General features: G+C 44.1%; 2 protein-coding genes across 3 annotated transcripts in view; both read right to left on the bottom strand.

Annotated features, from left to right (window-relative positions):
- The window catches only part of LOC102691633 (vitamin K-dependent protein C-like), a 14990-nt gene extending 13901 nt beyond the window's left edge, over window positions 1-1089 (bottom strand). The window contains exon 1 of the mRNA XM_006637951.3: window positions 1007-1089. Coding sequence (XP_006638014.3) covers window positions 1007-1019 — 13 coding nt within the window. The 5' untranslated portion in view covers window positions 1020-1089. The remainder of the gene's footprint in view (window positions 1-1006) is intronic.
- On the bottom strand, window positions 360-27602 carry ano7 (anoctamin 7). Of its 2 annotated transcripts, none has more exons than XM_015361714.2 (24): window positions 21429-27602; window positions 19996-20355; window positions 18371-18434; window positions 17274-17425; window positions 16389-16496; window positions 15981-16117; window positions 12982-13039; window positions 12646-12756; window positions 11979-12144; window positions 11025-11115; window positions 9557-9653; window positions 9297-9440; window positions 9072-9209; window positions 8618-8716; window positions 8044-8146; window positions 7321-7432; window positions 7163-7217; window positions 6600-6697; window positions 6230-6369; window positions 5720-5925; window positions 4447-4586; window positions 3816-3906; window positions 2098-2217; window positions 360-1255 (listed from the first exon to the last, which is right to left on the bottom strand). In XM_015361714.2, the coding sequence occupies exons 2-24, from the start codon at window positions 20104-20106 to the stop codon at window positions 1079-1081; spliced, it is 2718 nt and encodes a 905-aa protein (XP_015217200.2). In that variant the 5' UTR covers window positions 20107-20355; window positions 21429-27602; the 3' UTR covers window positions 360-1078. The 2 variants fall into 2 exon arrangements, with proteins under 2 accessions (XP_015217200.2, XP_015217201.2); XM_015361715.2 differs by having other exon boundaries at window positions 23363-27598.

Below are 27602 nucleotides of genomic sequence, written 5' to 3'. Positions count from 1 at the left end.
CAATATTCAAAGACAGTAGTATTCCTGTAATCTGTGGGTTTCCTGGAGTCTCTAAACTACAAGAAAGCACCACTTGATGTTCACACAACACCCAGAGGTGCAAGGGTACAGATATCTTCCAGGACCCCAGCTCAGATCCTCAACACACAGGCAGTGAGTTGCCACACTCCACCAGTATGCCACCTTCCAACCAAGATATGCAAATACATTTGTGTAGTGCTTTAAATAAAAAGCAATTATTTAAATAAAACATCCATCCATTTTCTAACCACTTCATCCAGTTCAATTTCTCTGAGGAGCCAAAGCCTATCCCAGCAAGCACATATTGTGTAATTGTGAATGAAGGAACACAAAACACATTGTTTTTTTGTATTGTGTATCTTACAATGTAATACAGACACATGTAACGTTTAATATGAATTGGTACGTCAGTTGACTGTGGAAGATGACATATTTAACCAACAGATGGCGCTGTTTAACAGGATTACTGTGATTGTTTTTGACATGCAAATTTCTTGTTGGGATTACAGTTTGAGCTGGGGTCAGTTTTGGTGTGTGGAGATCTACTGAAACACCAGAATCTGAGGATGCTGCACAACACAGGGAAATCTTTCTAATCCAGCACAATCTACCCTTAACTTTACGAATGGTTTGTAAGGGTGCTTACATATTTTCCTCTTATAATTACCAGCTGAGACAGCCCACTTTCTTTCCTGCTGAAAAACTGCAGCTCAAACATCCCACAAGACTGGAGTTCAGAAAATTCACAAGGCAGAGCAAGAAATCCATCTGCAGAGATTCAAACCCGGCTCCCTGTGTTAATCTAATTTCTTACAATAAGACAATTGCCACTCTGGACAAGTGGGATCATTAGTGTTGGCGCTGTCTCTGTGTCTTGAGTGCAGGGGGTGTTGACAGAGAGCCAGGCTGCAACACTGAAATTCCACAGCTAGAATCTCCATTTCCCTCTGGTCCCTGACGGTTCATTCAGGAACCCCGTTCACACCTTTCACCGCCATTCCAGAAGGTCCAGTCCAGAGACTCCGTAACGTCTGCCTTATGGGGGGGGGTGTGTGTGTCAGGACAGCAGCTGGTCCTCGGAGATGGTTGTCAGTGTGGGTGGAGGGGAGTCTGTGTCCCGCAGTGGAGGGGTTCTGTTCTGTGGCAGTGCTGGCTGGGGCTCTGCCTTGTGCCTCTGTCGCAGCTCCTGCATGGGCTGCTCTGGCTCCTCAAGGTAAACCTTTTGGCCGAGAGACTGAAAAACCCACAGGGAGAAAGAAAAGCTGTTGTAGTGCACTCAGGCCACGTGATTTAGTGAAGAGCGCAGGTAAGGTGCCAAAACGGTCCCTCTGTCTCAGTGAAGTGCTGGCATTTTATGTGTCCCAAAGCTCTGTTCTTCATCGGGAGATAGAAAGTGTTGATACTCATCTGTGCAGTTCACTGACATTCTTAAACCTTTTGTGTGCTCTGCTCTCAAGCTCTTTAAATATATTGTAGCATAAATATATATTTATATCTGTGGTGGGAAAACTAGGCGGGCACTGCAGCCTCACATCGCTGGGGCCCCAAGTTCAATTCCAGGGGTGTTGGGAGTTTGCTTACCCCATGTTCATGATGGGTTTCCTCCGGGTGATTAAGTTTCCTCCCACAGTCCAAAGACACGCTCGTAGGCTAATTGGCTTCTGGGAAAACTGGACTGAGTGTGAGCGTGTTCGCACAACGAAGCGCTGGAGCCCCATCCAGGGTGCATCCTGCCTTGCGCCCATTTCTTGCAGACACAGCCACAGACAAACACACATATCGCACCAGGGCCAGTTTTCCCAAAAGCCTACTGTATTAACCTGCCTGCATGTTTCTAGACTGGAAGAGGAAACTCGAGAACCCCAAGGAAATGGACGCAAAAACACAGGGAGAACATAAACTCCACACAGATAGAGCTACAGTGCTGTGAGAATGCCTCTCCCGCCCTCTGTATATTACACTGTTCTAAAATCAGAAGAAGCTGGGTAGTAGGTGTGGAGTTTGCAGTATGATGGGAGCAGGAGTTCACCGCGGCCAATACAGGGGATGTTGCGCTGGGAAGCAGATGGGACTTACCTGGTTCTCTGCCAGGGCCTCCTTGGCCATGTAGTGCTCCCTCTTGATCTTTATTTCCACCTCCTCGGGAATGTCCGGCACCATCATGTCAATCATGCGCCCGATGAAGAACACGAAATTCTACAGAGAGACGGAGAGAGAGCCTGAGGGCGACGTGCGACACGGCGCAGCGAGAAGCACTGACAATAACGGGAATAAGGGACCTGGCTCCTGGGCACTGTCTCTATCAGTCGTACTCATAAAGACACAGACAATGTCAAACTGCTTTCTACCATACGGTGTCGTGGGAAGCCAGAGCCTACCCGGCAAGCAACAAGCACAAGGCAGGGTACACCCTGGACAGGCTCAACCCTGCTTAGCTTCAGTAGGTAGCCAGGTGAGAGCTGCAGGGTGAAATGGCTGGTGGCACCCACATACAATGAATTTACTGTTGCATTCAGTAGCCTACTGAGTGATAACTCAGTGAGTGTGATTGTGCTGCACAGACACAGATCGGACTAATTGTTAAGCTATAAGAAATAGCATATTTTATTAAAAACTTCAGCTGTCATTTCATTCATTTTGAGCTGCACACATTTGACTGACACCTCAAATTCAATGTATCACTTTAAGACCCACGTCTCTGCCCAGGTGAACTTAAATAAGCATTCTTGAGAGCTAACAGTGTACTACTGATAGAAAAACACTTGTATAGAAGCGCATAAACAGAATCTCCTGGGAGTGTGCGTCTCTCTGTGGTTGTGCAAAAGAAAAGAAGGAGAGTCTGCCTGCCTATTACACTTCCCCTCTCCAGCACAGAATGTTACATAAAAACTGTCTCAGAAGTTCATCATGTTTGGGTTGCAGGGCTATTGTCTCTTCCAAAACAACAGACACCACATGCACAATCATATTCAGATTTCATATTCAGACATATTTCTGTGAATTCATGTTTTTTTTTTTAAAACCAGAAGATTAATGCATTCTCTTTACTCAAATCCTATTCAAATCCTAGAGCCAATACAGAAAACACGAGCTGAGATTGTATTGCTGTACTTCCTGTGAACACCCGTCAGCTTGCAGAAAGGGAGGTGATGAGGTAATGACTCTGGCTAAGCCTTGTATTAAGGCTTGAGTCATCAGAACCCACTGTACCTTCCCAGTGACTTTCAGGTGACCAGCCCCTGATGGCAATCTCTCAGGATTCAGCTGTTGAAGTTGCCTTCTCCTTCAGGAGACCAGAGGTACACCCTACTGTTTCTGTGTTGCTCCTCTGATTTTTCCAATCAGCCATACAGGACAAGAATAACAACTGTTGATCTCGAACAAGACTGGTGATCTATACTAGATCATAGAGGGGTTTGCCAACAGCTTGCAGAGGGGGCTTTAATGCTGTAGCCCTTGAACAGTAGAAGCCCTCAGTTAATCCCTGTTTCCCTGCCTTTGATACTTACCGGAGGTATTCTGCACAGTTTGAAGAGTTGAAACAGTGTCTATACATGTCCCCTAGATATCTGCCTAATGTGTACAAAGTGAAAATACATTCCCTTCCATCTGATCTATAAATATTGAGCTCACAATCACACACGACACCCACAGAACCAGTGCGTATGCACAGCCCCATGTTATTCACTGTGTCATGGCAGGTTAGGACATCATTCTTCTGGGTGATTTTATTTAGCTCAGGCTGCACATGAGTCAGTGACAGAAGCAAGATTATTTTCAAGAATGAAGCTTACCTCAAAAATGATGACAAAACCCATGCGAATGGCAAGCAAATTGAAATATTCTGGTAAGTAGTGGCCCTTTTGGTCCCTAAATCCTCGATACCTGTTGATTTAAAATGGACACCCAAAGTTCTCATCAATAACAGACCAAGGCAAGAACACAACAAGTGGGCCGTTTGTTTAAATGTGCTCATCTGCTTCCCACAAGCAAGCAAGTAATATACTGTAATACTATTTAGTTGGTTTGGAAAAAAATACACTAAATACACTGCAGTGACATGACTAATGCTGAATGTGTACCATAGGTCTAATCAACCATGAAGTTATTGATTTGCATATGAATACATATTAGTGTATTGTTTTTTACTACAGCAATTGGGGATTAAGGTTTTGGAAGAGATCCTCTTAGTTAATATAATAAATGCAGCCACAGGTGTCTGTGGCTCACCTCAGCTCATTGCTATTTAATCAATAGCGTATGTCAAGTCATTTTACAGTCAATACTGGTGTTGAACCTCAACTGACCCTGGCAGAGTAATAGATTAGATTGGATAAATGAGGGCACTTAAGACCCAAAGTGAGAATACTTATTCTTCTTCTATTTAAACCCCTCGGTTGCCGGCGCCAGTGGGCCACGCTGTACCTGCACATGGTGTTGTTCTGGGTGAAGCTCTCTGGTGCAAAGGACAGGGTGAAGTTGACGTAGCCCTTGAGGCTGCCCTCTGTGGTGTAGCGATAGTACAGCCGGGGCAGGAAGTCGGAAGTGAACGCAATCAGGAAGGCCTGCCATGAAGACAGGGGGCAGAGGAGTCATGGATCGCACTGCGCACTCCTCAGAAAGAGCCCCACCTTCGACCCCTGGAGCGAGACCTCGTGAGAGTCAGCCCCGAGAGGGGTGTGCTGATCGGCCCACTCTTTCGGGTGCAGCCTGCAGGCTGTGTTTTTCCACCGGGTCAGAGCCCCCACCTCAGCACCGATCTCACTCCTCGATCAGGACGGGCTTTGTTTTGCTGCTGTACATTCTAATCCAGTTTCGGTTTAGCAGTAGAAGCAGCAAAATGAAGTACATAAATAAAATATGTGCAATTCTCAAAATACTTAATCCATCCGTTTTCTAACCACTTTTTCCTATTCAGGGACACGAGGGAGCCAGAGCCTATCCCATCAAGCAACGGGCACCAGGCAGGACACCCTGGACAGCCAGCCTATTGCAGGGCAGGCACAGACATGCACACACTCACAGGGCTAACTTTCTCGGAAGACAATAAACCCATCAGTATATTTTTGGACTGTGGGAGGAAACCCACATGAACATGGGGGGAACATACAAACTCCACACAGACAGCACTTCAGGAAGAGCCAGGGCCCCATCACTACAAGGCGGCAATGCTAACTGCTGCCCTACTGTCCTACCCTAAAGTATTTTTTGGAATACTTTTTAAGGAAGAAACTGATTAATTAAATTAACTCAATTTATGTCAAAGATTAAGTAGCCTAGGTGCTCCGTATGAAAATATGAACTTAAGTAACCAAGTGTAATGTGTACATAATTTGGTTAACAAAAAGTGAATCTACAGTCACTAACATGAATAAGCAGTTTTTCCATTTTACAAACCTCTTTCACTCTGAAGGTGCCTGAACTAGTGATTTGTTTAAAAAATCAAAGTATCTTCTTCTAAAAAGTGTTCCTCCTGCTCCTCAGCTACTATGTGTGAATTTGATTTTCAGCTGAGTCTCAAAACCTTCTTGTGGCCTTTGATAACAGGCCCTAAAGATACAAAATACACTTCCAAAGAAATGACATTTCTGAATGAAATGATAATCCCGATGATAATCCTCAATCCTCAAATCCTCACTGTCGATGAAGTGAGAAATGGTAACGATCACAGCAGTGGTCACTACGGCTGTCGTCTTACATTGCTGACCACAGCCAGGTGAGTGATGACCTGCAGGATGTGGAACCAGATGCCGATGTCCTGGGCACGCTCCACCACGGGCCGCCGGTACTCGCACACGAACTTGTGGGCATCCAGCCGCACCTCCACCCAGTTATTGAGGAGGGCGAAGAGTGGCGCCAGGGGGCAGGCAGCCACGAAGATCGTGATGAAGCCGAACTGCAGCACTGCGGGTGGGGGGGAGGACCAGGAGCAGAGTTATCTACACACCCATGAACACTCCTACTCCGGGAATCCAGTCAACTGTAATCCTGACCCTGGTCTTCAGTTTTCGTTTCAACAGAACTCTGCATTACTTCTTTGCATCTTGTTTTTTCACTGCAAACAATAATTATCTCTCTGGTCTCTACCCATTGATTCCTGAAAGTTCCCTATTAAATCTGTATAGCTTTGACTGCCTAGAACCACAGTTGCTGACCCCTACTTTAAAAAGCACAGGGGCAATGCAGGGACCAGCAGAGATTGACTCACCCATCTCCAGATACTCATCAAACAGCCCCTCGCACACCAGCAGCTGGTAATCTGCCTCCCAGGGTGGGAGACACACATCCGACTTCCCCTGTGCCTCCTTATTGTGGAATTTCCTCTTCTGCCACCAGCTTCTCAGCTTCCTACAGACAGAACAGGGAGACAGGGAATAATACAGTTAGAAAGGAAGGGGTGGAGGTACAGGCAAGTCAGAGGGAAGCCCAGACAGAGCTGAGGAGGATGACAGAGAAAGAGGCAGTGAAGAAGGAGAAGAGACTGGAGAGGAGGGTAGGGGAAGAACCAAAAAGATGGAGACAGAGGGATATGGAAATGGATTGGGAGAAGAGGCACAGATGTGATGTCAGAAACTCACGGGCAGATAAACTCCTGGACATTGTTGATGACCTGTTTCCCCACCATGATTACTAGAAGCTCCTGGGCCAGTTCAATCAGACAGCCCCCAGCGCCACACTGCCAGCAAAAGCACAGGAGTCAGTCCAGAGACAGAGCCTTGCTTTATAACAAGAGCATTACCTCTCCTGTCCATGCTCTTGTCTTCCTCTGCCAACTGCTTGTCTCCGCCTCACTCCTGTATGTATGCATTACTAATGAGCTCAGTAATGAAAAGGGCCAACCCCAGAATCTGTTTCAGTGGAAAATGTGTTGATTTACTGTATCTATCCAACTGTGAATGCCTTTAAGGAATATTCAAATAAGTAGGCAGAGATACTCAAAACTGTAATGACACACAGCACAGGGAGCAATGCACCACACACACAGTGAGTCTCTACCTGTCAGCAGTGGTATTGAGCACATGGTAACAGAGATGCCAATGATGATAATTCTGTTTATTAAATCCAATCGTACTTTGAAAACAAATGGAATAATTCTCAGTTACACAAAGAATTGCCTGAGTGGCAAAAGAAAAACACTTACATCCTCGTTCCGGATTCCCAGTAGGGTGTGGTAATTTCCAGGATACCCCACGAACCTGGGGAGACAGGGTCTGTAACAGTGCGCTTTGCTACAGGACGAGGTACGTGTTCTTGACGGATGACCAGATGAATTACCAGTATGGACCAGAGCAGACTCACCGGCCCTTGAAGAAGGCAATGTAGACAGGAGAGGAGTAGAAGTTGATGAACTGGAAGACGAAGACTTTCAGGATGAAGGCGTCCTCGTATTTTGTCTGGGTCCTGTGCATCTCTTCAGGGCAAGATAGGAAACATCATAGATATCAGGCCACACACAGAAAAATCATAGAGATTGCAGAACAGCAGAGAACCTCAGCCCCAAATAAAGAGGAAATCTGGGCAGGTGATCTGGGATTTCGCATTTGATCTGAGTTTTTAGACATTGCCATTACTGTAGGGACAAAAACTGGATTGCACGTCATCACATTTCAGGAACGTGGGAAAATATATATATAGAATTCTGGACATATGAACAAGTTAAGGGTTTATTCCATGCTGAAAACAGAAGAAAGGAAACACAATGTTTCAAAGCGTGTTTCCTTTCTTCTCTTTTTGGCATGGAATAAACCTTTAACTTGTTCCTTTGCAGCCTGCGCATGCTGATGCAGCCACCTACTTGAGCTATTATGGGCATATCACCATTTTCAAAGTTCCGGATTAATGATTAAACATCTCGTAAAAAAGGGTCAGTTTATTTTGTCTATTTGCATTCTTTGCTGAGGTTGGCTAAGCAGGATGAGGAGTAACGGGTATAATTCGGGGGAGACAGGGGTCCACGCAGCGACAGGAGGTGCCAGGAGCAGGGTGTGCAGTGCAGTTGCGGGACGCTCAGTCAGTCCTCACCCCAGCGAGTCAGGATGTGAGCCAGGAAGATGTAGGCCCGGGACAGCAGGAGGATGGCCAACAGGTTCAGCACGGAGCCGGTCAGACTGGCAATCCGGCCTGCCTGCAGGGAGAGAGGGGGATGGGGTGGGCTCAGGGGAGTGTTAACATGGTTGCCATTCAAATCAGCTTTTTAAAAGAAACAGGACATTTTGCAGCACTCAACTTGCTATAGCTCCGCCTAAGAGAGACAGCATTTGCAACTCTACCGCACCAGCTGAAGGAGAAAGCGCTTGATTAGCTCTACGGCGCCACCAGGAGGAGACAGCCCTCAGGACTACATGGAGGAATCAGTCTCCCTTGTAGACGTGCAGTTCTAAACCCTATTTGATTCAGTAAACGTGTGTCTGTGCGTGCGTAAATAGAACACAACTGCAACATCACTAATTTTGGCAAGTTATCAGGCATTCCTTGGGGCATGTCTTTGGTACAAAATGATCATGCCTGATTTCACATGTGCAACAAGTTGATCACTGCCGGCTTTCAAACCCAGGTCTCAGTGAGGGCTGTGCGAGGCAGGGAGGAGCAGACTCACAGAGAAGATAAAGAAGGGGTTCTTCGACCTGTAGATGACGATGCTCAGGATGGTCCTGTACAGGATGATGGCAATCAGGAACATGAGGACAACCGTGATCTGCAAGGGGCAAAAATTCATAACATCTTTTAAAAGGCACAGTGACATCCAGCCAGGAGTGAGGAAATCATTGTTCTTCAGAATACATTAATGCGACTTGGAGATTTTATCAATCACTGTAAAAGGACAGGCACAGTAATATGAATGCAGTGGTTATACGTCTAAAACTGAGACACTGGGAACAGTGATGCAGCCGCGATGACGGCAATGTGATCATCTCGGGTTAATAAATCATAATACAGCAGATAACTTTGGAGAGTTGGAGTTGGTGGCCCAGAGGAACAAACAGCGTGTGCGTTAGTCATCGGTGAATGGTGCAGTGTTAACACAGCCAGTGTCGGCTGCAATGCCCCACCATGATGATGATGACCATGCAGCCTGTCATAGTGCGGTTGAAGCGCAGGCTTTTAGGAAAGTAAGGCTCTTCTGCTCCAGTCACGGGGTTCCGCAGGGTCATCGGTGCCATTGCAGTGAACTCAGGCCTTGGCCGCTCCTGTAACATGGTCACAGGTGGAAATGAATGGATTCTAACCTGGGTTTGTGCAGTAACTGCCTACTAAAAAGGAGATCTGAGACCCACTTCTATCTCCTCGAACTCGGAGCAGTCCCAGCGGTGGGAAAGGATGGCGGTGGTGCGTTTCCAGTATTCGAGGAAGGTGACGGCCCAAAGAGACATGAAGATACTGAAGAACACTGTTCCCCCATGGTCAAACAGCAGCCCTGCCTGTGGGATACACACACATGCGTTCACACCCCCTGTCCTGTAATGTTTTATAAATCTCTCTCCTTTCCTGTAACAGGTTATACCACAATAAGGAGTACTCTCTGCTGATGGGGTACCTTGTATGTGATACAGATGCTGGAGAGATTCCAGAAGGAGCAGATGTTGCAAAGAGGGCACATGACGAAGTTATCTGTGCCATCGCAGATCTCCCTCCTGTAAAAGAAAGAAATCATTTCTGTGAAACGCGACACATCATACAGCATGGTTAAGGTCCAAATTTGAATGATCATGTTACCTACTGTGAGGAGGATCATAAAGCACAAAGAGATTGCGCCGTAAACTGCCCAGAACTGCTCACATGCACAGATACACACTTGTAACAAACAGAAAGAGCAAATGTTTTAAGGGGAATTCTCTCTTAAAATTGATTTTGGTTTGGGCACTTTTGACGTTCCCTATAGGGTATGTCCCAATACACTATTTGCACATCTGTGTTTTTCTGCACTTGAAAAGGAGACTCTGACGCCAAGAAGCTGAGTGCCTGGGGCTGAGCTTTTGTTAGCTGTTTCTTAATGAAGATTTGTGTTTCTAATAAACCATGTTTGCATTACTCCAGATATACCTGAGGGTTAGGTCTGGAATTTCTACTTTATTGATGCAGCAGAAGCAGAACTGTGATCAGCCCTCTTCCACACTATACTGTGTGTGCAGTAATGTTTGTTTTCATACTTTTCCTCACTGTGCTAAATGATTTGAGAGCAAAGAGACACTGAAGGTATACAAAGTGAAGTTAACAATATGCTCTGTCTTGCAAGTCAGGTTTTGAGATTACGACTAATTGAAATTGTTAAGACTGCTGAACCCTGAACTTCTTACCTTTATTTTTGACATGAAAACGTTTTGAACTTTTGGATAAAAAGGGACTTTCTCTTAAGAAATCCCACTTTGCTTCCTTCATCTGTCTGCCCTTCAAACTGAATTGCACAGAAAAAGCACAAGGAGCCTTGAAACTGTTTCTGTGCAAGCTGATAAGAACAGTGCCCCCTTTGTGTGTTAATAGGATTGCCACCGGTTGCCCTCTTTGCACACAAGGACCAAAACACATGGAAAGCAGCACTCACCCTCTCCCTCACGCGAACGGATCTTTAAAAGCAAACGCAAAAAGCAAGCAAGAGGATTGCTCCATCACATGCCTTATCCCTTAGGTGTCTACTTGCACCACATATCTCTTCATTGTTCTGCTCGCTGCACACCTGTCTCCCCTGGTATCTCACAGCAGCGCACCACCCTGAAGGTAAACAGAGAGTCCGGGACAGCCGCCCCTCCTCCCAGCACCCAGGGCACAGGCACTTCAGATCTCGAGGAGAAGCATCAGATCACTCATACGGGCAATAAAGGACAGCAAGTGTGGGCATGACGAGTCTGGACCCATGATCAGGTGAACACAAATCTGCTACTGATTATACGACTTATAGTATGTATGAATTGATTTACAGATTTTAAGCTAACACCACAATGTTCAGGATGGGGTCACGAGGGTTCTGTGCTAGTCTGATGGGGGAGCGTTCAGTCTTGGTTACTCACGCAGGCACGTCTGTCATCATGAGCCAGATTCCAAAAACGAACACCAGGGTCCCCACGAAGGCCGCAGGCAGGAGCCAGCCTGTGTAGAATCCTGTAGAGACACAGGATGCTATGAATGGGTTGAGGCGAGTAGACTGCAAAGGAACAAACACAACGTTTCGGCCATGGGGCCCTCTTCAGGTGTGAGCAACCTGAAGAAGGCCCCACGGCTGAAACGTTGCGTTTTCTTTCTTCTCTTTTCAGCATGGAATAAACCTATTACTTGTTTGGATGCTATGAATGCCTTTAGAAACCACTGCGTGGGCTTTATTTGCAATTATGACAAAAAGCAGAAAATGTCAGCAGTTAAAAGCTACTTTGTTTCTCCCTTCTATTACTTCACCATCATCAAACATCACCAATGCAAAAATTAAAAATGTACTTCGCACTTCAACAAATGCAATACATTTACTGTCTCATCCAAACGACAGCACCTCCCACGATGTTACGAAAATGTGGCATTGGTGTGGAAATTCAGGTTGTGAGCGAATGTTGATGCCTACTAGCCACTTACAGCTAGGTTTTCCTTAGAGCAGAGCTGTTAGGGCCTGATTCTGGAGGTATGCTTGTAGAGCTTTCTTCCAAAAGAGCTCCTAACATGCAAAAGCAGCTGACTACTGGCTTCATTGAACCTATATAATAGCCTCTCCCAGATCTTCAGGTGGTGGTGCTTGAAAGAAAAGACCTGCAGACACACTGGCTTTCTGGGAAAAGGATTGGCCCAGTCCAATTCCCGATGCCAGTACTGACTAAACCTTGCTTAGCTTGGGAGATTGGATGGGATCAGAATACATGCCGCTAAATGTCTGTAAGGACACCCCACTTTGCAAGTGTTACAGTAATAGCAGCAGCAAGATTATCAGCACCAGTGATTATGAATCAGGAGCAATATTAACACCAGTGGCTGTGTCCTACCCAGCCAAGCAAAGTAGAGGGCAATCTTCTCTCCATAGTATTCCCGGATGTGGTCCAAGGGCTGGTATTTCTTCCAGCAGGCCCAGCGCGCCCAGTACTGGTACAGAATCTGACGGAGGCTCAGGGTCTCTGGGTGCACTTGACCAGGGGGGGGTTCAAACGATCCCTGGAAACGAACATCAGCCATTTTCACAATGACATTTTAACATGATTTGTGAACTGTCTTATCATTACTTTGTCTTGTTTTGGTCTGCCTGTCCTAATGTGAAGTGGATCTAGCATCTTACATACAGGAGCCTGCTTTTATGAAATATCTGTGCAAGAAATAACTGATTTGTTTCCAGAATAAACTCCATAACACACTTTTTCAGTGAGTTTGTCTGGCTCATAGACACTGAGACTTCTCTAGCAACAGTGGCAGCGTGTTCGCCTTAAATCCGCACAGCTTACTTTCTCCAGTCCATAAGCATTACAGACCAAAATTATACCACTACTACCTCATGCTTACAGACCAAAACTACACCACTTCTGCTTGAGTTACTCCACAAATACTCTACCCTGGGTTTGCATGATACTCCATCACTCCATAATGTTCAGCAAAGAGTTGGCAGTCCACACACTGTTTGAGCCCCACTGGGGCAGCTTTTTAGGACAGGAGGATGCTTACGTCATGCAGGGGGTAAGCTGCTGTGAAAATGTTTTCGCTGACCAGGCGGTCAATCCCCACTTCTCCTCTCTTCATGGCTCCATACGGCATCCGGGCCAAAATCTCGTAGAGCTGGAAGGGGAGAAGGTGTGAGCAGGGCTGGAGGGAGACTGAGGGAATGCAGAGCAAACGGAGGCAGGTAAGATAAGCTAAGGAGAAAACGTAAAGACGGGGCACGCAGCACAACGCAAGAAATGAAGGAAAAGTACACTCTTTTAAATTTACAAGTAAATTCAACTGAGGGACCTCCAACCTCTAGCCCTGAAGAAACAGAGAGTGACTCCGAAATGTACTCACAATCTGGTGACGCTGGGTGTTCTTGAAGAAAGTGTCCTGATTGTCACTTCCAAGAAACCTGTGGATACATTGCACTGATTTGAAAAGCAGATGGTTTTATTTTCCAAGTTGGTGATAATAATAATGATTCCTTACAATTATATAGTGCTTTTCTGGACACTTCACTCAAAGCGCTTTACAGATAACGAGGACTCCCCTCCACCATAAGCAATGTACAGCACCCAACTGGATGATGCGGTGGCAGCCATAGTGCTCCTGTACACTCAACAATGGTTAAGGGCAATGGGAAATTTGGCCAGGGCACTGAGGTAACACCCCTACTTTTTTCAAGAAACACCCTGGGATTTTTAATGACCACAGAGAGTCTAATGTTTAATGTGTAATGTCTCAGCTGAAGAACAGCACCTTTTTAGAATTTAGTGTTCCCATTAATATTCTGGGGTATTAGGACCCACACAGATTGCAAGACTCTCTATCAGCCCACTAACACCTCTTCCAGCAGCAACCTTCTCCCATCCAGGTACTGACCAGGCTCACACCTGCTTGCTTCCCTGGGTTGCCAGTTGTGAGCTGCAGGGTGATATACTGTAGTTGCTGACTATATAGATACACATGGAGGCTTTGAGGATGAATAACAGCAACTAAGATCTCCCTCACATCTGCTGCTCTAACGCACAATGGTGCAAGCTGACACTTTCTGAAAAACTATAAATACCATAATAAGCCTCTCTCCGTTTCTCATATTTGTCTTTCTGCACCGTTCTTTCACCCCATCTCCACCTTTGCAGGACTCCCTTAGTTAATTTCTTCCTCTACTTGGGCATCCAGACTTCCTCATCCTACAGCCATGTGTCTAATCCCCATCTAAAAGATTAAGCCAAATATTCTTGTGCCTGATTTATCTATAAATTTTCCTAATTACATTTTCTTGTTGGGAATTGTCATTCCTTGTGACGGTTCTTTTTTATGTATTTAATAAATAATTGAAAAAAAATAAATGAACCAGAGAACACAAGCAGATACATTGGGAAGTGCATGTTTACACAAAGAGTTGTAGGGGTCTGCAGTTACTCATCCATGTCAAAGCTGAAATCCTGACTTCTTTCAGGTCAAATAGCCACTACAAACCAACAAACTGGATGGACCAATTTGTCTCCTCTTCTTTGCAACTTTTCCGATCTCCGGTTGTCCATATATGCTTGATGATTTGTTTTAAAATTGGACTGAAATGAGGCTTCATAGAGGACTTTCCAGTCACAAGTAAATTTCATGTAACTTCAAGTGCAGATTTATTGAAACCAAGTTCATTATTTATGGATGATTTTTTAGTTGGTCAGATATGTTACTTAGACATGTAGCTTTAAAAATGATATTTCTTTACAAAACAAAGTCCCCTTAAGTATTGTACAACAGTTTACTTACTCATTCTGAAATGGCTACAACAGTGAAACGCGTCAGTCTGTTTGCACGGAGTACAGGTCCTTGTAGACTCCGATTTCCTTAAACACACCTTTGTATAGTCAATGGGTCAAGCCCAATCTACTGCAGAGCAATAAAAGGGCTTGCAAAACCACAATGCTTTTTCTCCCCTACAGCTTTGCATGTACAGTATATCAGCATCACATTTCACTTGCAAAACATTCGAAAGTTTCCAAGAAAGAAGCCATTTGGCTCATATAGCTTTCATGGTTGCTAGCAAGCTATTCACTAGAGTGATTGAACCAAGAATCTAATCCTAAAGTGACACAAGGTATCAGCGTCAAGCGGCTGTTTTTGTTCCAGACTCCCACAAAGCTCTTGTCCTTAGAGTTTGTTGGATTATGCTAATTAAAGGGCTCATATACAGTAGATGCCATGAACTTTTACAAGAAGGTTACAGACTGGTCATTTGCTTTAATGTCACTATATTTTCATAATCACATCGCTTTCAATAACCGCTTATTCAGTTCAGGGTCAGGGTGGCCCAGAGCCTATCCGGGGAAGCACTGGATACAAGGTAGGATATGCCCTGGGGTGGGACGCCAATCCATCGTAGTGCAGACACATAGACACTCACACTCAGGCTAATTTTACAGAAGCCAATTAACCTACCAGTATGTCTTTAGACTATGGGAAGAAACATAAAAACTCCACATAGACGGCACCCCAGGAACTGAACCCAGGTCCTTAGCGCTACAAAGCAAAAATGCTAACCACTGCACCACCATGCTACCCTATATTGCTGTACTTTGATTCCTAAATTGCATCCTGTGCAATTATTTATGCGAAAACCTGCAATTATTGAGCCATGCCTTTTGTCTTTTCACAGGTCTATGCCAAAGAGAAATGCTTAATTACTGTTTTTATTTCCAATTGCTATACTTAACACAGCTTTCTTTACTGTTTTTCTATTCTTAAGGTTTTGGAAAAGCAAAACCCTTACCGTTTTTGATATCTGATTGCAGTTCCCTGGCTTTTCATTCAGTAAAGTTTTTTTTTCTCCTGATTTTCTTGTTGATAAAACTATTAAACCAGTTGGGCCACCTGTTGCTTGATCTTTGTTATTCACTGGAAACAAATTATTCATTTGTGACAGGAGTGTTGGGTTACATTTGAGAGCTGGCCATTTGGCCCAACCAACTCATTTCGTTGCTATTAAGAATCACAACACAGCTGGGGAGCTTGTACCAGACCCCTACCACTATTTGTGTAAAGAATCAAAACTGCCCATAGTAAACTGCCTCACTTTTTCATAGTTATATTCTCTGAATTGTGCTGTCATTTTCAAATCTACCTGTAATGCAACTCTACTATCCTCCAAACGTTGCATATTTGAGTTGTTTCATGTTAGGTTCCTGCTGGAGGTGTCATTTTTATCAATGTGCAGGTTAGCAACATGAGTGTGTGCATAGTCGGCACAGTGTCAGCCGCATGTGAGAGTAAAAGCTGATACTGGGACTCCCACGGTAATGTCTGCAGGAACAAAGTCAGCCCTTGTCAGTGTTCCAGCCTCGCTGTACCTCTCCAGCTTATTGTTCCTGAACTGGCAGGTGTAGAAGTCAGGCGGGGGGTTGGGCACATCTTGCTGCATGACATTGGCGATCCCCAATTTCTGCAGCACCTTCTCCGACCAGTTGGACATCTTGTGAGGCACTACCTACACACACGAGGAAAGGATTAATCTCCCAAACTCCCTGCTGTCCTGTGCATACAGTATAAAACATCATTGCATATAAAACACACACTCCACATAGCATATGTACTGTAAATGTCAAAATCTGTCCTGCGAAAACTGCTTTTTAAAGAGGTCACGCTTCTGTATGCCTCTCAGGAACTTGCGTGTGTTTTATTGTGGCAGAGTGCTCTGGTGTCCCTGTGGCTCCAGGCTCTTGATGCAGAGTGAAGCTGAGGTAGGGGGACACACTGACCTGCAGGGGGACACGCAGGCTGATCTCCTCCGCGTAGTAACACAACACGCTCCAGGGGGCATTGAGGAGCACATAGGTGATCCGCGTCTTCTCTCGGATTTTAACTTTCTGGAATGACAGTCGAAGAGACAAACCCTACAGGTCCGCAATCACCCAAAACATACAGCTTGCTGTGTACTTTATATGAGCATGAGATTGCACAGATGCTCTTAGCTTGCTTGCACTTAAACTTTGCCCAGGGCTGCTCTGTATTTTTCAACTTAAGGAGTGTAGAATCGCTGACCCGTGACAATAGCACAATAGAGTGGGGCTGCTGTGTGTTGCCCAGGGGGATGCAATCCCCTGGTGGACAAAGGAGCTTCATCTGTCTGGTAGAACACAGAGACATTCACATCCATTGATCCCACTCACATGTGAATAATAATAATAATTCCTTACACTTTCTGGACACTGCCCTCAAAGCGCTTTAGCGATGCAGCTGTGTGACACTCGCTCACAGAAAGTGGGCCACTCTGATAATGTAAACTCCAAACCGGCTGATAAGCTGCTATTTGCTCACTTTGAATATATTTGTTCCTATTTGAGTAGGCAAGACTACCAGCTGAAAGGCTTCTATTCTGTTAAATCAAAATTGTACATTTTGTTCTTACCAGAGGAAATTCTTTTGGTTTATGGTGAAAATAGTGCCTGCCTGGTGTACTGGTCACAGTCACGATCTGGCCTTACAGTGCGTTATAGTGTCTCTCTGATCCAGCTTACAGATACTATCAATCCAGAGAGGTGAAGAGATGTGACCGCTCACACAGTGACCGTAAAGTAATGCCCACGCCTGTTTGCTCCCTTGCCCCCTCCTCCTATGTCAGAAAACCGGGAAGGGTCCTCTACCTTGTCCATCTGGATGCCAACTTTCTGCAGCCTGCTCAGGAACCTCTTCCTGTATTTCTGGTGCATGTCCTGCGATGTTCCAGCTGCCTTCCCATCTGGCTCTGTCGCTTTGGGATTCTCCCTTACCTCTTCCTCCCACACTAGGACAAAGTCTGGACACAAGGGATAACACACATAGTTACTCAAAGGCAAGCACATATACGATAGCGCCTATGCACGTCCAGTACACGTGTCATTTTATTTGTGTAGCTATGAAGCAGGCATTGTAAAAAAATGCAGTAGAAAGAGCAGATAGATGAAATGCAGGTGTTTTTTACACCTGCATTGGGCTTCTTAAATTTTAAAGTTTTACATCTCTTATAGCTCTGTAAGCAGGAAATGAGGGTTTGTGATGATCCTGCCCTGGTCATGCACTCTGTCAACAACTGGCCTTTACTCACATTTTCACGCAAGGGCAAATTCAACGGTAAGGCTAAGCCAGAAGAGGATACTTCAAAAATATGGACACACAAAGTGCAAACATTAACAAGATACTGTAAATACACACCAGCTAAGGACACACTGTGTGTAGAGCAAACAAACCAAATACAAATACACACCAAAACTGACCAACACCTGCAACGCATACAATACAGACACATTATTGCATGGCAAAAAGACAGAGATGCACAAGCACACGTATTTGCGCTCGGAGCATGCACACAGTTCCACAAGCAGTGCAGCTGCACGCGAGCAGGAAATCTAACACTCCTCAGTTTCTAGATTTGCATAGTTAGTGCAGGGAAATAATTCCTGCACTTGTGTTATCTCACTCCACGGAGGGAGTGGCAGGAATTTTCTAAGAGTGTGAGAGAGATCAAACCAGTGCTATTTCATACAGTTGATAGGCTGATTCAAATTGGAAAATTTGTTTCAGATTGGACAGGGGCTCTGTAGCTCAAGTTAAAGCGTTTTTTGCAAATAACAGTGCAATTAATAATAAAGGCTGAATAGGTAGGGTGTCCTGCGTGCTGAGTATAGGAAAACCCTAGAAATGCTACATGCATTTTAGGATCTATATCATCTCATTTTGCTGTTCTGGGTCCAGCAGTTCTCACCAATCCTAGTGACGCCATCGCTGAACACGTTCTTGTCCTGTGGCCTGGCCTCTCCCTCCTCGGCCTGGACATTTGCCAGCATGGGTAGACAGAGAACGAGAGAGAGAGAGAAAGTGAGCAAAAGGAAGAGGGGTGGGTTTAGTTTGTTTTTTTGTTCTTCTGCACGAAAGACACACCATGGGCAGACCAGCCCTGTAACTTCAAATCCCTTTTCAACAAAGTTGCGCTTCAAAAAATGGGATGATGCCTCTCAAAGCTCATGCCCATGAGACATGGATATTCGGAGCCCCAGAACAAGAAGAGGAGCGGGTCACAGGCAAGACCATGCCATCCTTTGTGGACAGAATTAGACTGAAATTTTATCTATCTTACAGCAGAGCTCATACCATCATAGGAACACAGGACCCTGCCCTCTTACTGATAATGAAATTGTAGTCGATGCCTTTAATCACCAGCAGCCATGTGAATTCCAAAAGAAGCTGAAGAAGCTGACTCTAAAATAAGCACTGATTTGAACATATTCTTGATCTACCCACTTAAGAGCTCTCAGGAATGTTCACTGCCTTCCACCTGTGCTAGTCACAGATCCAGCACACGAAGCACTGATATCACCTGTCCAGGGACGCATTTCTTTCTTCTTTAGCTGTCTGTGGAACACAACAAGCTGCGGAGCTATAAAAATGGAAAGGGGGAACACTTGAGAGGCAGTTTTTTAGTGCTGTGGTCACTCCTGGAAACCTTTTAGGTAGGAACACAGCTGTCTAATTTACCTCAAGATGGGCTGTCTACTTCTAGGGTTTTGACTCCTTCAGTTAGCTCAGTCTAAACAGCCAGTACAGGGGAAGGAAGCCCTTGGCTTGGCCCTCCATCTCAGACTGTCATCACCCTGCCCACTTCCCCCTTCAGTAATCACCATCTCTCCTGATTACCCAGCTCCCAGCCCATCCCACCGAGACCTAGACAGGAAACCAGCCCCGGCCCACCACAAAGACAGAGGAGGAAAATCCGGATCCTCCAGAGAGCTTCCAGTCCTCACTTTGTTGTGCCTTTTAAAAAGCGTTTTGCATAAACACTCTAAAAGCTTTCTTGTCCTTATCAGACTAGTCCACACACACAAACACACATAAGTGGAAAAAACAAAAGCACACAATCCCTGGCCCCATTTGACTGTAGAGGTGCACACAAATATATTACTAACACCTCTCCATCAATGACCATGACTACAAATGCAGATTAAAAGCAACAGATTCAGACTGGGTGCTACACATCCATTTTCTAAATGCTTTATCCAGCACAGGGTCACGGGGGTGTCAGATCCTGTCCCCGCAACCTACAGGAACAAGGCATGGAACATCCTGGACAGGATGCCAGTCCTTCACAGGGCAGACACACAGACACGCACTCGGACCAGAGCCAATGTTTCCCAGAAGCCAATTAACCTGCCACTATGTCTTTGGATGGTGGGAGGAAACCGGAGCACCTGGAGGAAAACCACAAGAACATGGGGAGAGCATACAAAATGGTAACTAATTAGCCCAGAAATTGGAATGCTTTTTGTAAGATCTGGCCACGTTTAGCGCTTGTGTTTTGATTTATTTATTTAAGTACATGAACAGGAGCCCAACCTGTGTTTTCTCAGTCTTGTCGCTGTCCAAACTGCCATAGTACCTCTCAGGGTCATCTCCCAAGGCAATGAGAGTGGCATTGTCGTCCTCCGGTGGCCTCTTCATCAACATGGCCGCCAGTCTGTGCACTGCTGGTCACCCCTGTACCATACACCCCCCTGTGATGAGGACACAACGGCTCTCTTCCTCCCCTCCGCACCACCGACTGACCCCGCAGGCCCACTCCAGAAATCTTCTCTTCAGCTGTTGTTGGTTTTGGGAAATGTCGGTATGCAACTGGATTTCAGTTGGGTCCTTATTGGAAAAACTTTCTAGACTGCCAGACCCAGCAGGCCCAGGAATAGCGACAGTACAATATGTCTGGGGGGAGAAAAGAGAGTATTTTCAGAAATATGAACTTGTTGTCGTGCCAGGGCTTTGGATGTTATACAACATTGTGGTTTTTCTAGGAAGAACATGTCCTTCCAGCTTCTTATCTCATAGTGACACACAATTTCCCATGAGCCATAAAAAGTTAAGCATGAAGAAAAAGTTAATTGAATGATTATTATTTTAATTTATTTAATCACCGTGCCCTTCACAACAGTCTGCTCCAAAGTACTGCTGATTGCTATAGTTATTCACAACTATTAAACTAACAAGAATATAATAATGTCCATAATTTTCCAATTCACGGTTGCAGGAGAGCTGGAGCCTATCCCAGACAGCAACAGGCACAAGGCAGGGCAGACACGCAGACACACACAGGGGGCCAAGTTTCCTAGAAGCAAGTAATCCTACCAATATTGTTTTAGGGCAGTGGGAGGAAACTGGAGCACCTGGAGGAAAACCACGCAAACAGAGGGAGAACTCCACATAGAGAGCATCCCGAGTCAGACAAAGAGCCCGGGGCCCCAGCAATGCGAGTCAGCATAGTTAACCTCTGCACCACCAACGAGTATAATCATACTGTCCAATTCAAGACAAGAATCTATGCATGATAAAAAATGTCTCATAGTACAAAACTGAAAGCAAACAAGGATCGTCAAGAGCCATTTCAGCGTTGAAACTATTCCAAATAACTCAGTCCGAACCCAAACTTTATTTTCAGGGATTTACTGGCAACACGGTTCTGACTGCCCATGGAATAACGCACCATAAAACAGGTGTGAAATATTTACCAGCTAATCATAGCACAACTAGAGGCAAAATTAGAACCAGACACTTCAAAACCATGTCAACATTTTCTTGCATTCTATGTCATTCTATATAGAAAACAGTACAATATAATAAAGAAAAGCCCTTTTGTAAATAATTGCAAAAGTGTTATCTGTAAAGTCAGCAAAATGCATCTATGAAGTATTTCACAAAGGAAAAGAGCAGTGTGATGTCTCATTTCCCTGTGAGACATCCTGACATATGCCCTGTGGAGCAGACAGAACAGGTGTACATACCTCAAAACACAGAGCCTGGTGATTCCTCAAGAGCGTCTGTGCCAGTCTAGTCTAGGGTGGGGTGGTCCCAGCCCTGTGTTTTGGGTCTTGGGGCTGTCTGCCCTCTCTGTCAAGACCAACCTCACACACCTCTACAGTATGGTGGCTGACTGTAGGAGAATTCCAGACCTACAGAATACCGACTCTCCACACATTTCAGAATGCATCAGTGCCACCTCACTGACGTTGGGCGTGGTTTATTTTTTTGCCATGACCAATCAGAAGCAAGCATGTCTGGCAGGAACTAGGCTCTCATTTGCCTATTCAAATGCACACATTCCACATCCTTTGAATAATACCTAGGTACTGTTTCATTGCAGCGGTTTAAGACAAACTGCTTGTCTAACAGTCTTAGTGGTACCCAGGGCTCCAGTCCAGATTTGATTGTCCAGAGGTGGTTTACTAATAGGCATGACAGAAGAATTATTCTGATCCTTAAAAATCTACCCAGTCAAACTGTCAAAGATGATAGCCTACATTCTTTCAAGAAACAACTGGATGAAATGTTCACATCATTTAGCTACTAACAACTAAGTAAGCTATATGGCTTGCTGTCTATTTTAAATTAAACTAACTCCAAAAATGTTGATTAATGTGTATTGCAATAAGTATAGATTTCTAAAAATTATAGTTTGAAGAACCTGAATGAAGATCTCTGTCCACTCAAAAGATATAGTCAAAGAAGGAAACTGTATTGGGTGCATCTTCTTCTTTTGCCTGAAAAGCACTATTCTCGTCCTTTCTGTAAGTGATATATACACTCCTCCCCCTTGGAGATCTCCCAAGTTATTGACAAACTTAAAAGAACAAACTTCTGAATCGGCAGGGAAACACCTAACTCCAGTCTAACCCACAGAGAAGTGCATTCAAAACTGAGAAGGGGTTGTAGAAGGCTGCCATGTTGTTGAAGCCGATATCCTGGCATCCTTCAAGAAACAGCGGGATGAGACTCTTGGATTAATTAGCTATTAGCAACTGAGCATCCAGATGAGCCTAATGGCTTCCTCTTGGTTGTAACCTTTCTTATATTTCAGTTTTGGTCAACCGATTCTGTATGGACAAACCAAACAACAGGATAAGCTGAAACATGAGATCCTAACCTATTAACTTGAGCAGGTAAAGAACATTCCCAAGACACATCTATGATCATGCAGCAGGTGGAGAAATGAGACTTTGGCCAGCCTGACCTGAGTATGTATGGTATGATTTGTTGTGCTGGTTCTGTAATAAAATACTGGCTATTTAATTTAAACAGGTTATTTTCATATAGTTATATACCTGTTTATCAGCACAAAATGAGAACTCTTTGCAAGTTAAAACATATTCTTCACCTTTTACAACTACACAGCTATGGTGTATTAATGCTTGATAACAAAATGATTTTCAGGAAACGCAAGCATTCAGTAAGCAACACCTTAATCATCCTGATTTTTCAAAAGGCCTAATAGATGTCTCTCTTTATGTTAGGCTAAGTGAAATGAATTAAATTACTCACAACTCACAATAACCCCCAAGAGCTATAAATTAGGTCTTCAGATGGAAAAGATCCCTAAACTGTGGTCAGACTAAGAAAGCAATGTTTTAAAGTCACTTTTTAAAGTCACTTCATTTGTTGCATAATTTGTGTGCAGCAATATATAAGCGTTAAAATATACGAAGTCCATTAACAAGCTATAGTAACCTAAATATGGCATCTGACTTACTAGTTGATCTTTAACCTAAGTTTAGACAGAACCAGGACAGTTTTCTTCATTTCACCAACCTAAAAACCTTGGGAACATTTTACAGGGTTGATTCAGCCAAAAAAAAAAGTTTCAGCAATATCCTTTACTGCAGATTGATGGCAAAAGTAATCTTTCAATAAGTTAAGTCTTTTCTTGGCTCCACCCAGTTACCTTTTATGTTGGACTTCAGCTCCACAACATCGCAGGGTTCTTGGCAAACGTGTGCAAAGAAATGAAACAAGAATTTCCAGAATTTCCTCGTTGAAACTGATTCCCAGGGGACGCAGATGGAGCTATTGGTCCTGCAGTTTATTCAGGAAACTGGAAGAAAGGAAAAAGACACAAAATCCTTTTCCTCACCAGCTGTCTAAACTACTCTACCCTTGTTTCCTTGGTTGCTGTGATAATGGAGCCATCTACCCTGTCATTTCCTCGCTCCCCTTTCAAATTTTGCCATTTCATCCTCTCTGTCGATCTCCCTCTGGCTCTCTCACCCTGTGCCTGTGTCCCCCCTTCTCTGTTCGGTTACTCAGTCGCAGACACTCCCAGTGAAAGCCAGCTCAATAACAGGAGCTGTGAAAGTAAACAGGAACAGGCTGCTGGTACATCCTGCAGAGGCATTAGAGCAGGGATTCCACACTCCTCTCCTCAAGAGTCTGCTAGTTGTTACTCTAATTGCTAAAACACAACTGTTTTTTGTGCCTAGTACATGCATACTCTCTAGCTCCCAGACTTACAGAAGTTCAAGGCTTGCTGCATAGTGTTAAAATTAATGATCATAAGAAAGGTTACAAATGAGCAGAGCTGTTTAGCTGCTCACAGCTTCAAGGATCTCATTCAGTTGTTACTTGAAAGCCAGGGTATCAACATGCTTTGGAAGCTTATGTGTCTGTGGACTTCTGTATCCTTTGCTTCTTGCAATACTAAAATGTGTTTTGTTTTATTCAGCTCTTCATTCCTAACTCAGCTTTCACATGGCAGAAGTGGTCTCGGAAAATGTTTTCTCGCTGCCCCCTGCTGGAAGTGGAGTTGAAAGCAGGTGCGCTTCCAATCGGGAGAAAACCGGATGTCTTGACCAAACACATCAGTAATTATTCACTTAGATAGACTAAGTAAGTGTAAGATAAGATCATGTCGTCTATGCTGCCCCAATGGGCACCATTTTCAGCCCTTACGACTGAACACAGATACCCAGATCCAGCTGGGACTATTAGAAAACTGCAGGTGATAAACTAAATCAACTGATCTCACTTTTGATATTATTGATAACAGGTAGTAGATCCCTTGAAACAGAACTGTTTTTTAACGATAATTAGTGCTTCATACTGCAGATTAACACCACACACACTGACATTCTTCTGGGCGGTTGACAGAAAACCTTGGTTTTCTCTAGTGTTAAAGAGCTTAAAAACACCTCACTGTACTTTATCATCCCCCATGACGTGATTTGCTTAGAGTCAGAGACACTGAAGTGCTGTCAGCCATGAATGATCAATTCAGCCTAATGATACCAAAAACATGTCACCAATATCCAAAATCTGTAAACTTTATTTTTCTAAAAACATGCATAGAATATGCTTCTTTCAATACTCATAACTTACATGTGGAGATACGTCATCTCCAGCCATCCCCATCATTTTTTTCTTCTAGACCAAGAAGCACTTGAAAGCAGGCTGTTTTAAACGAATGCTACATTTTTGCACAATCCAGTGATATTTGTTTTGCCCTGTATATATATATATCATCCCAATATCCTCAGCTCTGACCAAAAGGGATCACTTTTCATTTGTTCTTCATTTATTATATAATACATTCAGTTTTAAAACAATCAAGCATTTGTAAAACTTAGTAAAAACAAGCAACAATCAAAAGAAAATAAAGCACATCACGTGCCCTCCTCACTTCAGAGCTTCAGTCTTTGCTGAAAGCACATTGTGTGGAGTATGCAGCATGTGAACTAGTTTCTTTCAGTGCCAATAAAAATAGGTCTAAAAGTGCAGCTCAGCCTTCAAATGCATATGGAGGAACAAAGCACAAAACTTAGCAGTCCGCCTAGTGTTTATTATTAAAAATGGAAAAGAAAGATAATAAAAAGAAGATACTGCACCCCCCCACACACACACCTTACTTGGCTTGGGTTTTCTTATTCTAGATTTAAAATGCCTTTTTACACAGCTTTTCAGCTTACTGTGGAAAAAACGGTTCACCCAGGTACACACAAGATTGCTCTTCACTTCCTCCAACAGAAACTGGGAATGCCATTCCCCAAAATGAAGCGATCCAGACCCTTGTTAGAACTACCTATTTACTCTATTAGACCTTTTCAAAAAATCATTTTGAGGTCCTTCAAAATTGCCATATTAAAAAACATTTGTGTAGCTCACCTAAGACATTTTAGATACTGAAACGATCAAATAGAGTTAATTCTATATACAGAGTTCTATATACAGAATAGAATTCAGGAAAGTTAGGAAAGATCATTCAGGAAACTGACACAAACATTGTGGCATCAGGCCAGGAAACTTGTCTCAGTGAGGGACGAGTGTTTTACAGCACCCCAACTCAAATGCAAAAAAGAGGGAATTAAGTTATATTACAGTGGCAAAGAACTAACCAGTCCAGGACTTTATTCCACCTCATGAACACTTAGAGCTCAATTATCCCATTTTTCTCTGCTCTTACTGTCCACTTTCCAGACTAACGAATGACTGACAAAGCCTTTTAATGGAACTAAATAGCTTCCCACACTTTGGTTGGTGTACAGAGGGCAGAAGAAAATAGTCTGGCAGGTCTTGACAGACCCCGTGAATCTCCTAAATGACAGGAAACCAACCTATCCCCTCTAATAAAGTACTTTTGTCGTACTGCTGCTGTTGCAGAAGAAACAGAAAACTGAATACTGAAATCTACTATTAAATACAGTGCCTTGCGAAAGTATTCGGCCCCCTTGAACTTTTCAACCTTTTGCCACATTTCAGGCTTCAAACATAAAGATATAATTTTTTTTATTTTATGTGAAGAATCACCAACAAGTGGGACACAATTGTGAAGTGGAACGAAATCTATTGGATTTTTGAAACTTTTTTAACTAATAAAAAAATGAAAAGTGGGGCGTGCAAAATTATTCGGCCCCTTTACTTTCAGTGCAGCAAACTCACTCCAGAAGTTCAGCGAGGATCTCTGAATGATCCAATGTTGTCCTAAATGACTGATGGTGATAAATAGAATCCACCTGTGTGTAATCAAGTCTCTGTATAAATGCACCTGCTCTGTGATAGTCTCAAAGTTCTGTTGAAAGCGCAGAGAGCATCATGAAGACCAAGGAACACACCAGGCAGGTCCGTAATACTGTTGTGGAGAAGTTTAAAGCCGGATTTGGATACAAAAAGATTTCCCAAGCTTCAAACATCCCAAGGAGCACTGTGCAAGCGATCATCTTGAAATGGAAGGAGTATCAGACCACTGCAAATCTACCAAGACCTGGCCGTCCCTCTAAACTTTCAGCTCAGACAAGGAGAAGACTGATCAGAGATGCAGCCAAGAGGCCCATGATCACTCTGGATGAACTGCAGAGAACTACAGCTGAGGTGGGAGAGTCTGTCCATAGGACAACAATCAGTCTTACGCTGCACAAATCTGGCCTTTATGGAAGAGTGGCAAGAAGAAAGCCATTTCTCAAAGATATCCATAAAAAGTCTCGTCTAAAGTTTGCCACAAGCCACCTGGGAGACACCCCAAACATGTGGAAGAAGGTGCTCTGGTCAGATGAAACCAAAATCGAACTTTTTGGCCACAATGCAAAACGATATGTTTGGCATAAAAGCAACACAGCTCATCACCCTCAACACACCATCCCTACTGTCAAACATGGTGGTGGCAGCATCATGGTTTGGGCCTGCTTTTCTTCAGCAGGGACAGGGAAGATGGTTAAAATTGAGGGGAAGATGGATGCAGCCAAATACAGGACCATTCTGGATGAAAACCTGTTGGAGTCTGCAAAAGACCTGAAACTGGGACGGAGATTTATCTTCCAACAAGACAATGATCCCAAACATACAGCAAAATCTACAAAGGAATGGTTCACAAATAAACGTATCCAGGTGTTTGAATGGCCAAGTCAAAGTCCAGACCTGAATCCAATCGAGAATCTGTGGAAAGAGCTAAAAACTGCTGTTCACAAACGCTCTCCATCCAACCTCACTGAGCTCGAGCTGTTTTGCAAGGAAGAATGGGCAAGAATTTCAGTCTCTCGATGTGCAAAACTGATAGAGACATACCCCAAGTGACTTGCAGCTGTAATCGCAGCAAAAGGTGGCTCTACAAAGTATTAACGCAAGGGGGCCGAATAATTTTGCACGCCCCACTTTTCATTTTTTTTATTAGTTAAAGTTTCAAAAATCCAATAGATTTC

The sequence above is a fragment of the Lepisosteus oculatus genome, chromosome 13 (genome assembly GCF_040954835.1).
Source record: "Lepisosteus oculatus isolate fLepOcu1 chromosome 13, fLepOcu1.hap2, whole genome shotgun sequence".
NCBI classification, from domain to species: Eukaryota; Metazoa; Chordata; class Actinopteri; order Semionotiformes; family Lepisosteidae; genus Lepisosteus; species Lepisosteus oculatus.
Note: the sequence above shows the minus strand (reverse complement) of the source record. Positions and strands in the feature narration are given on the sequence as shown.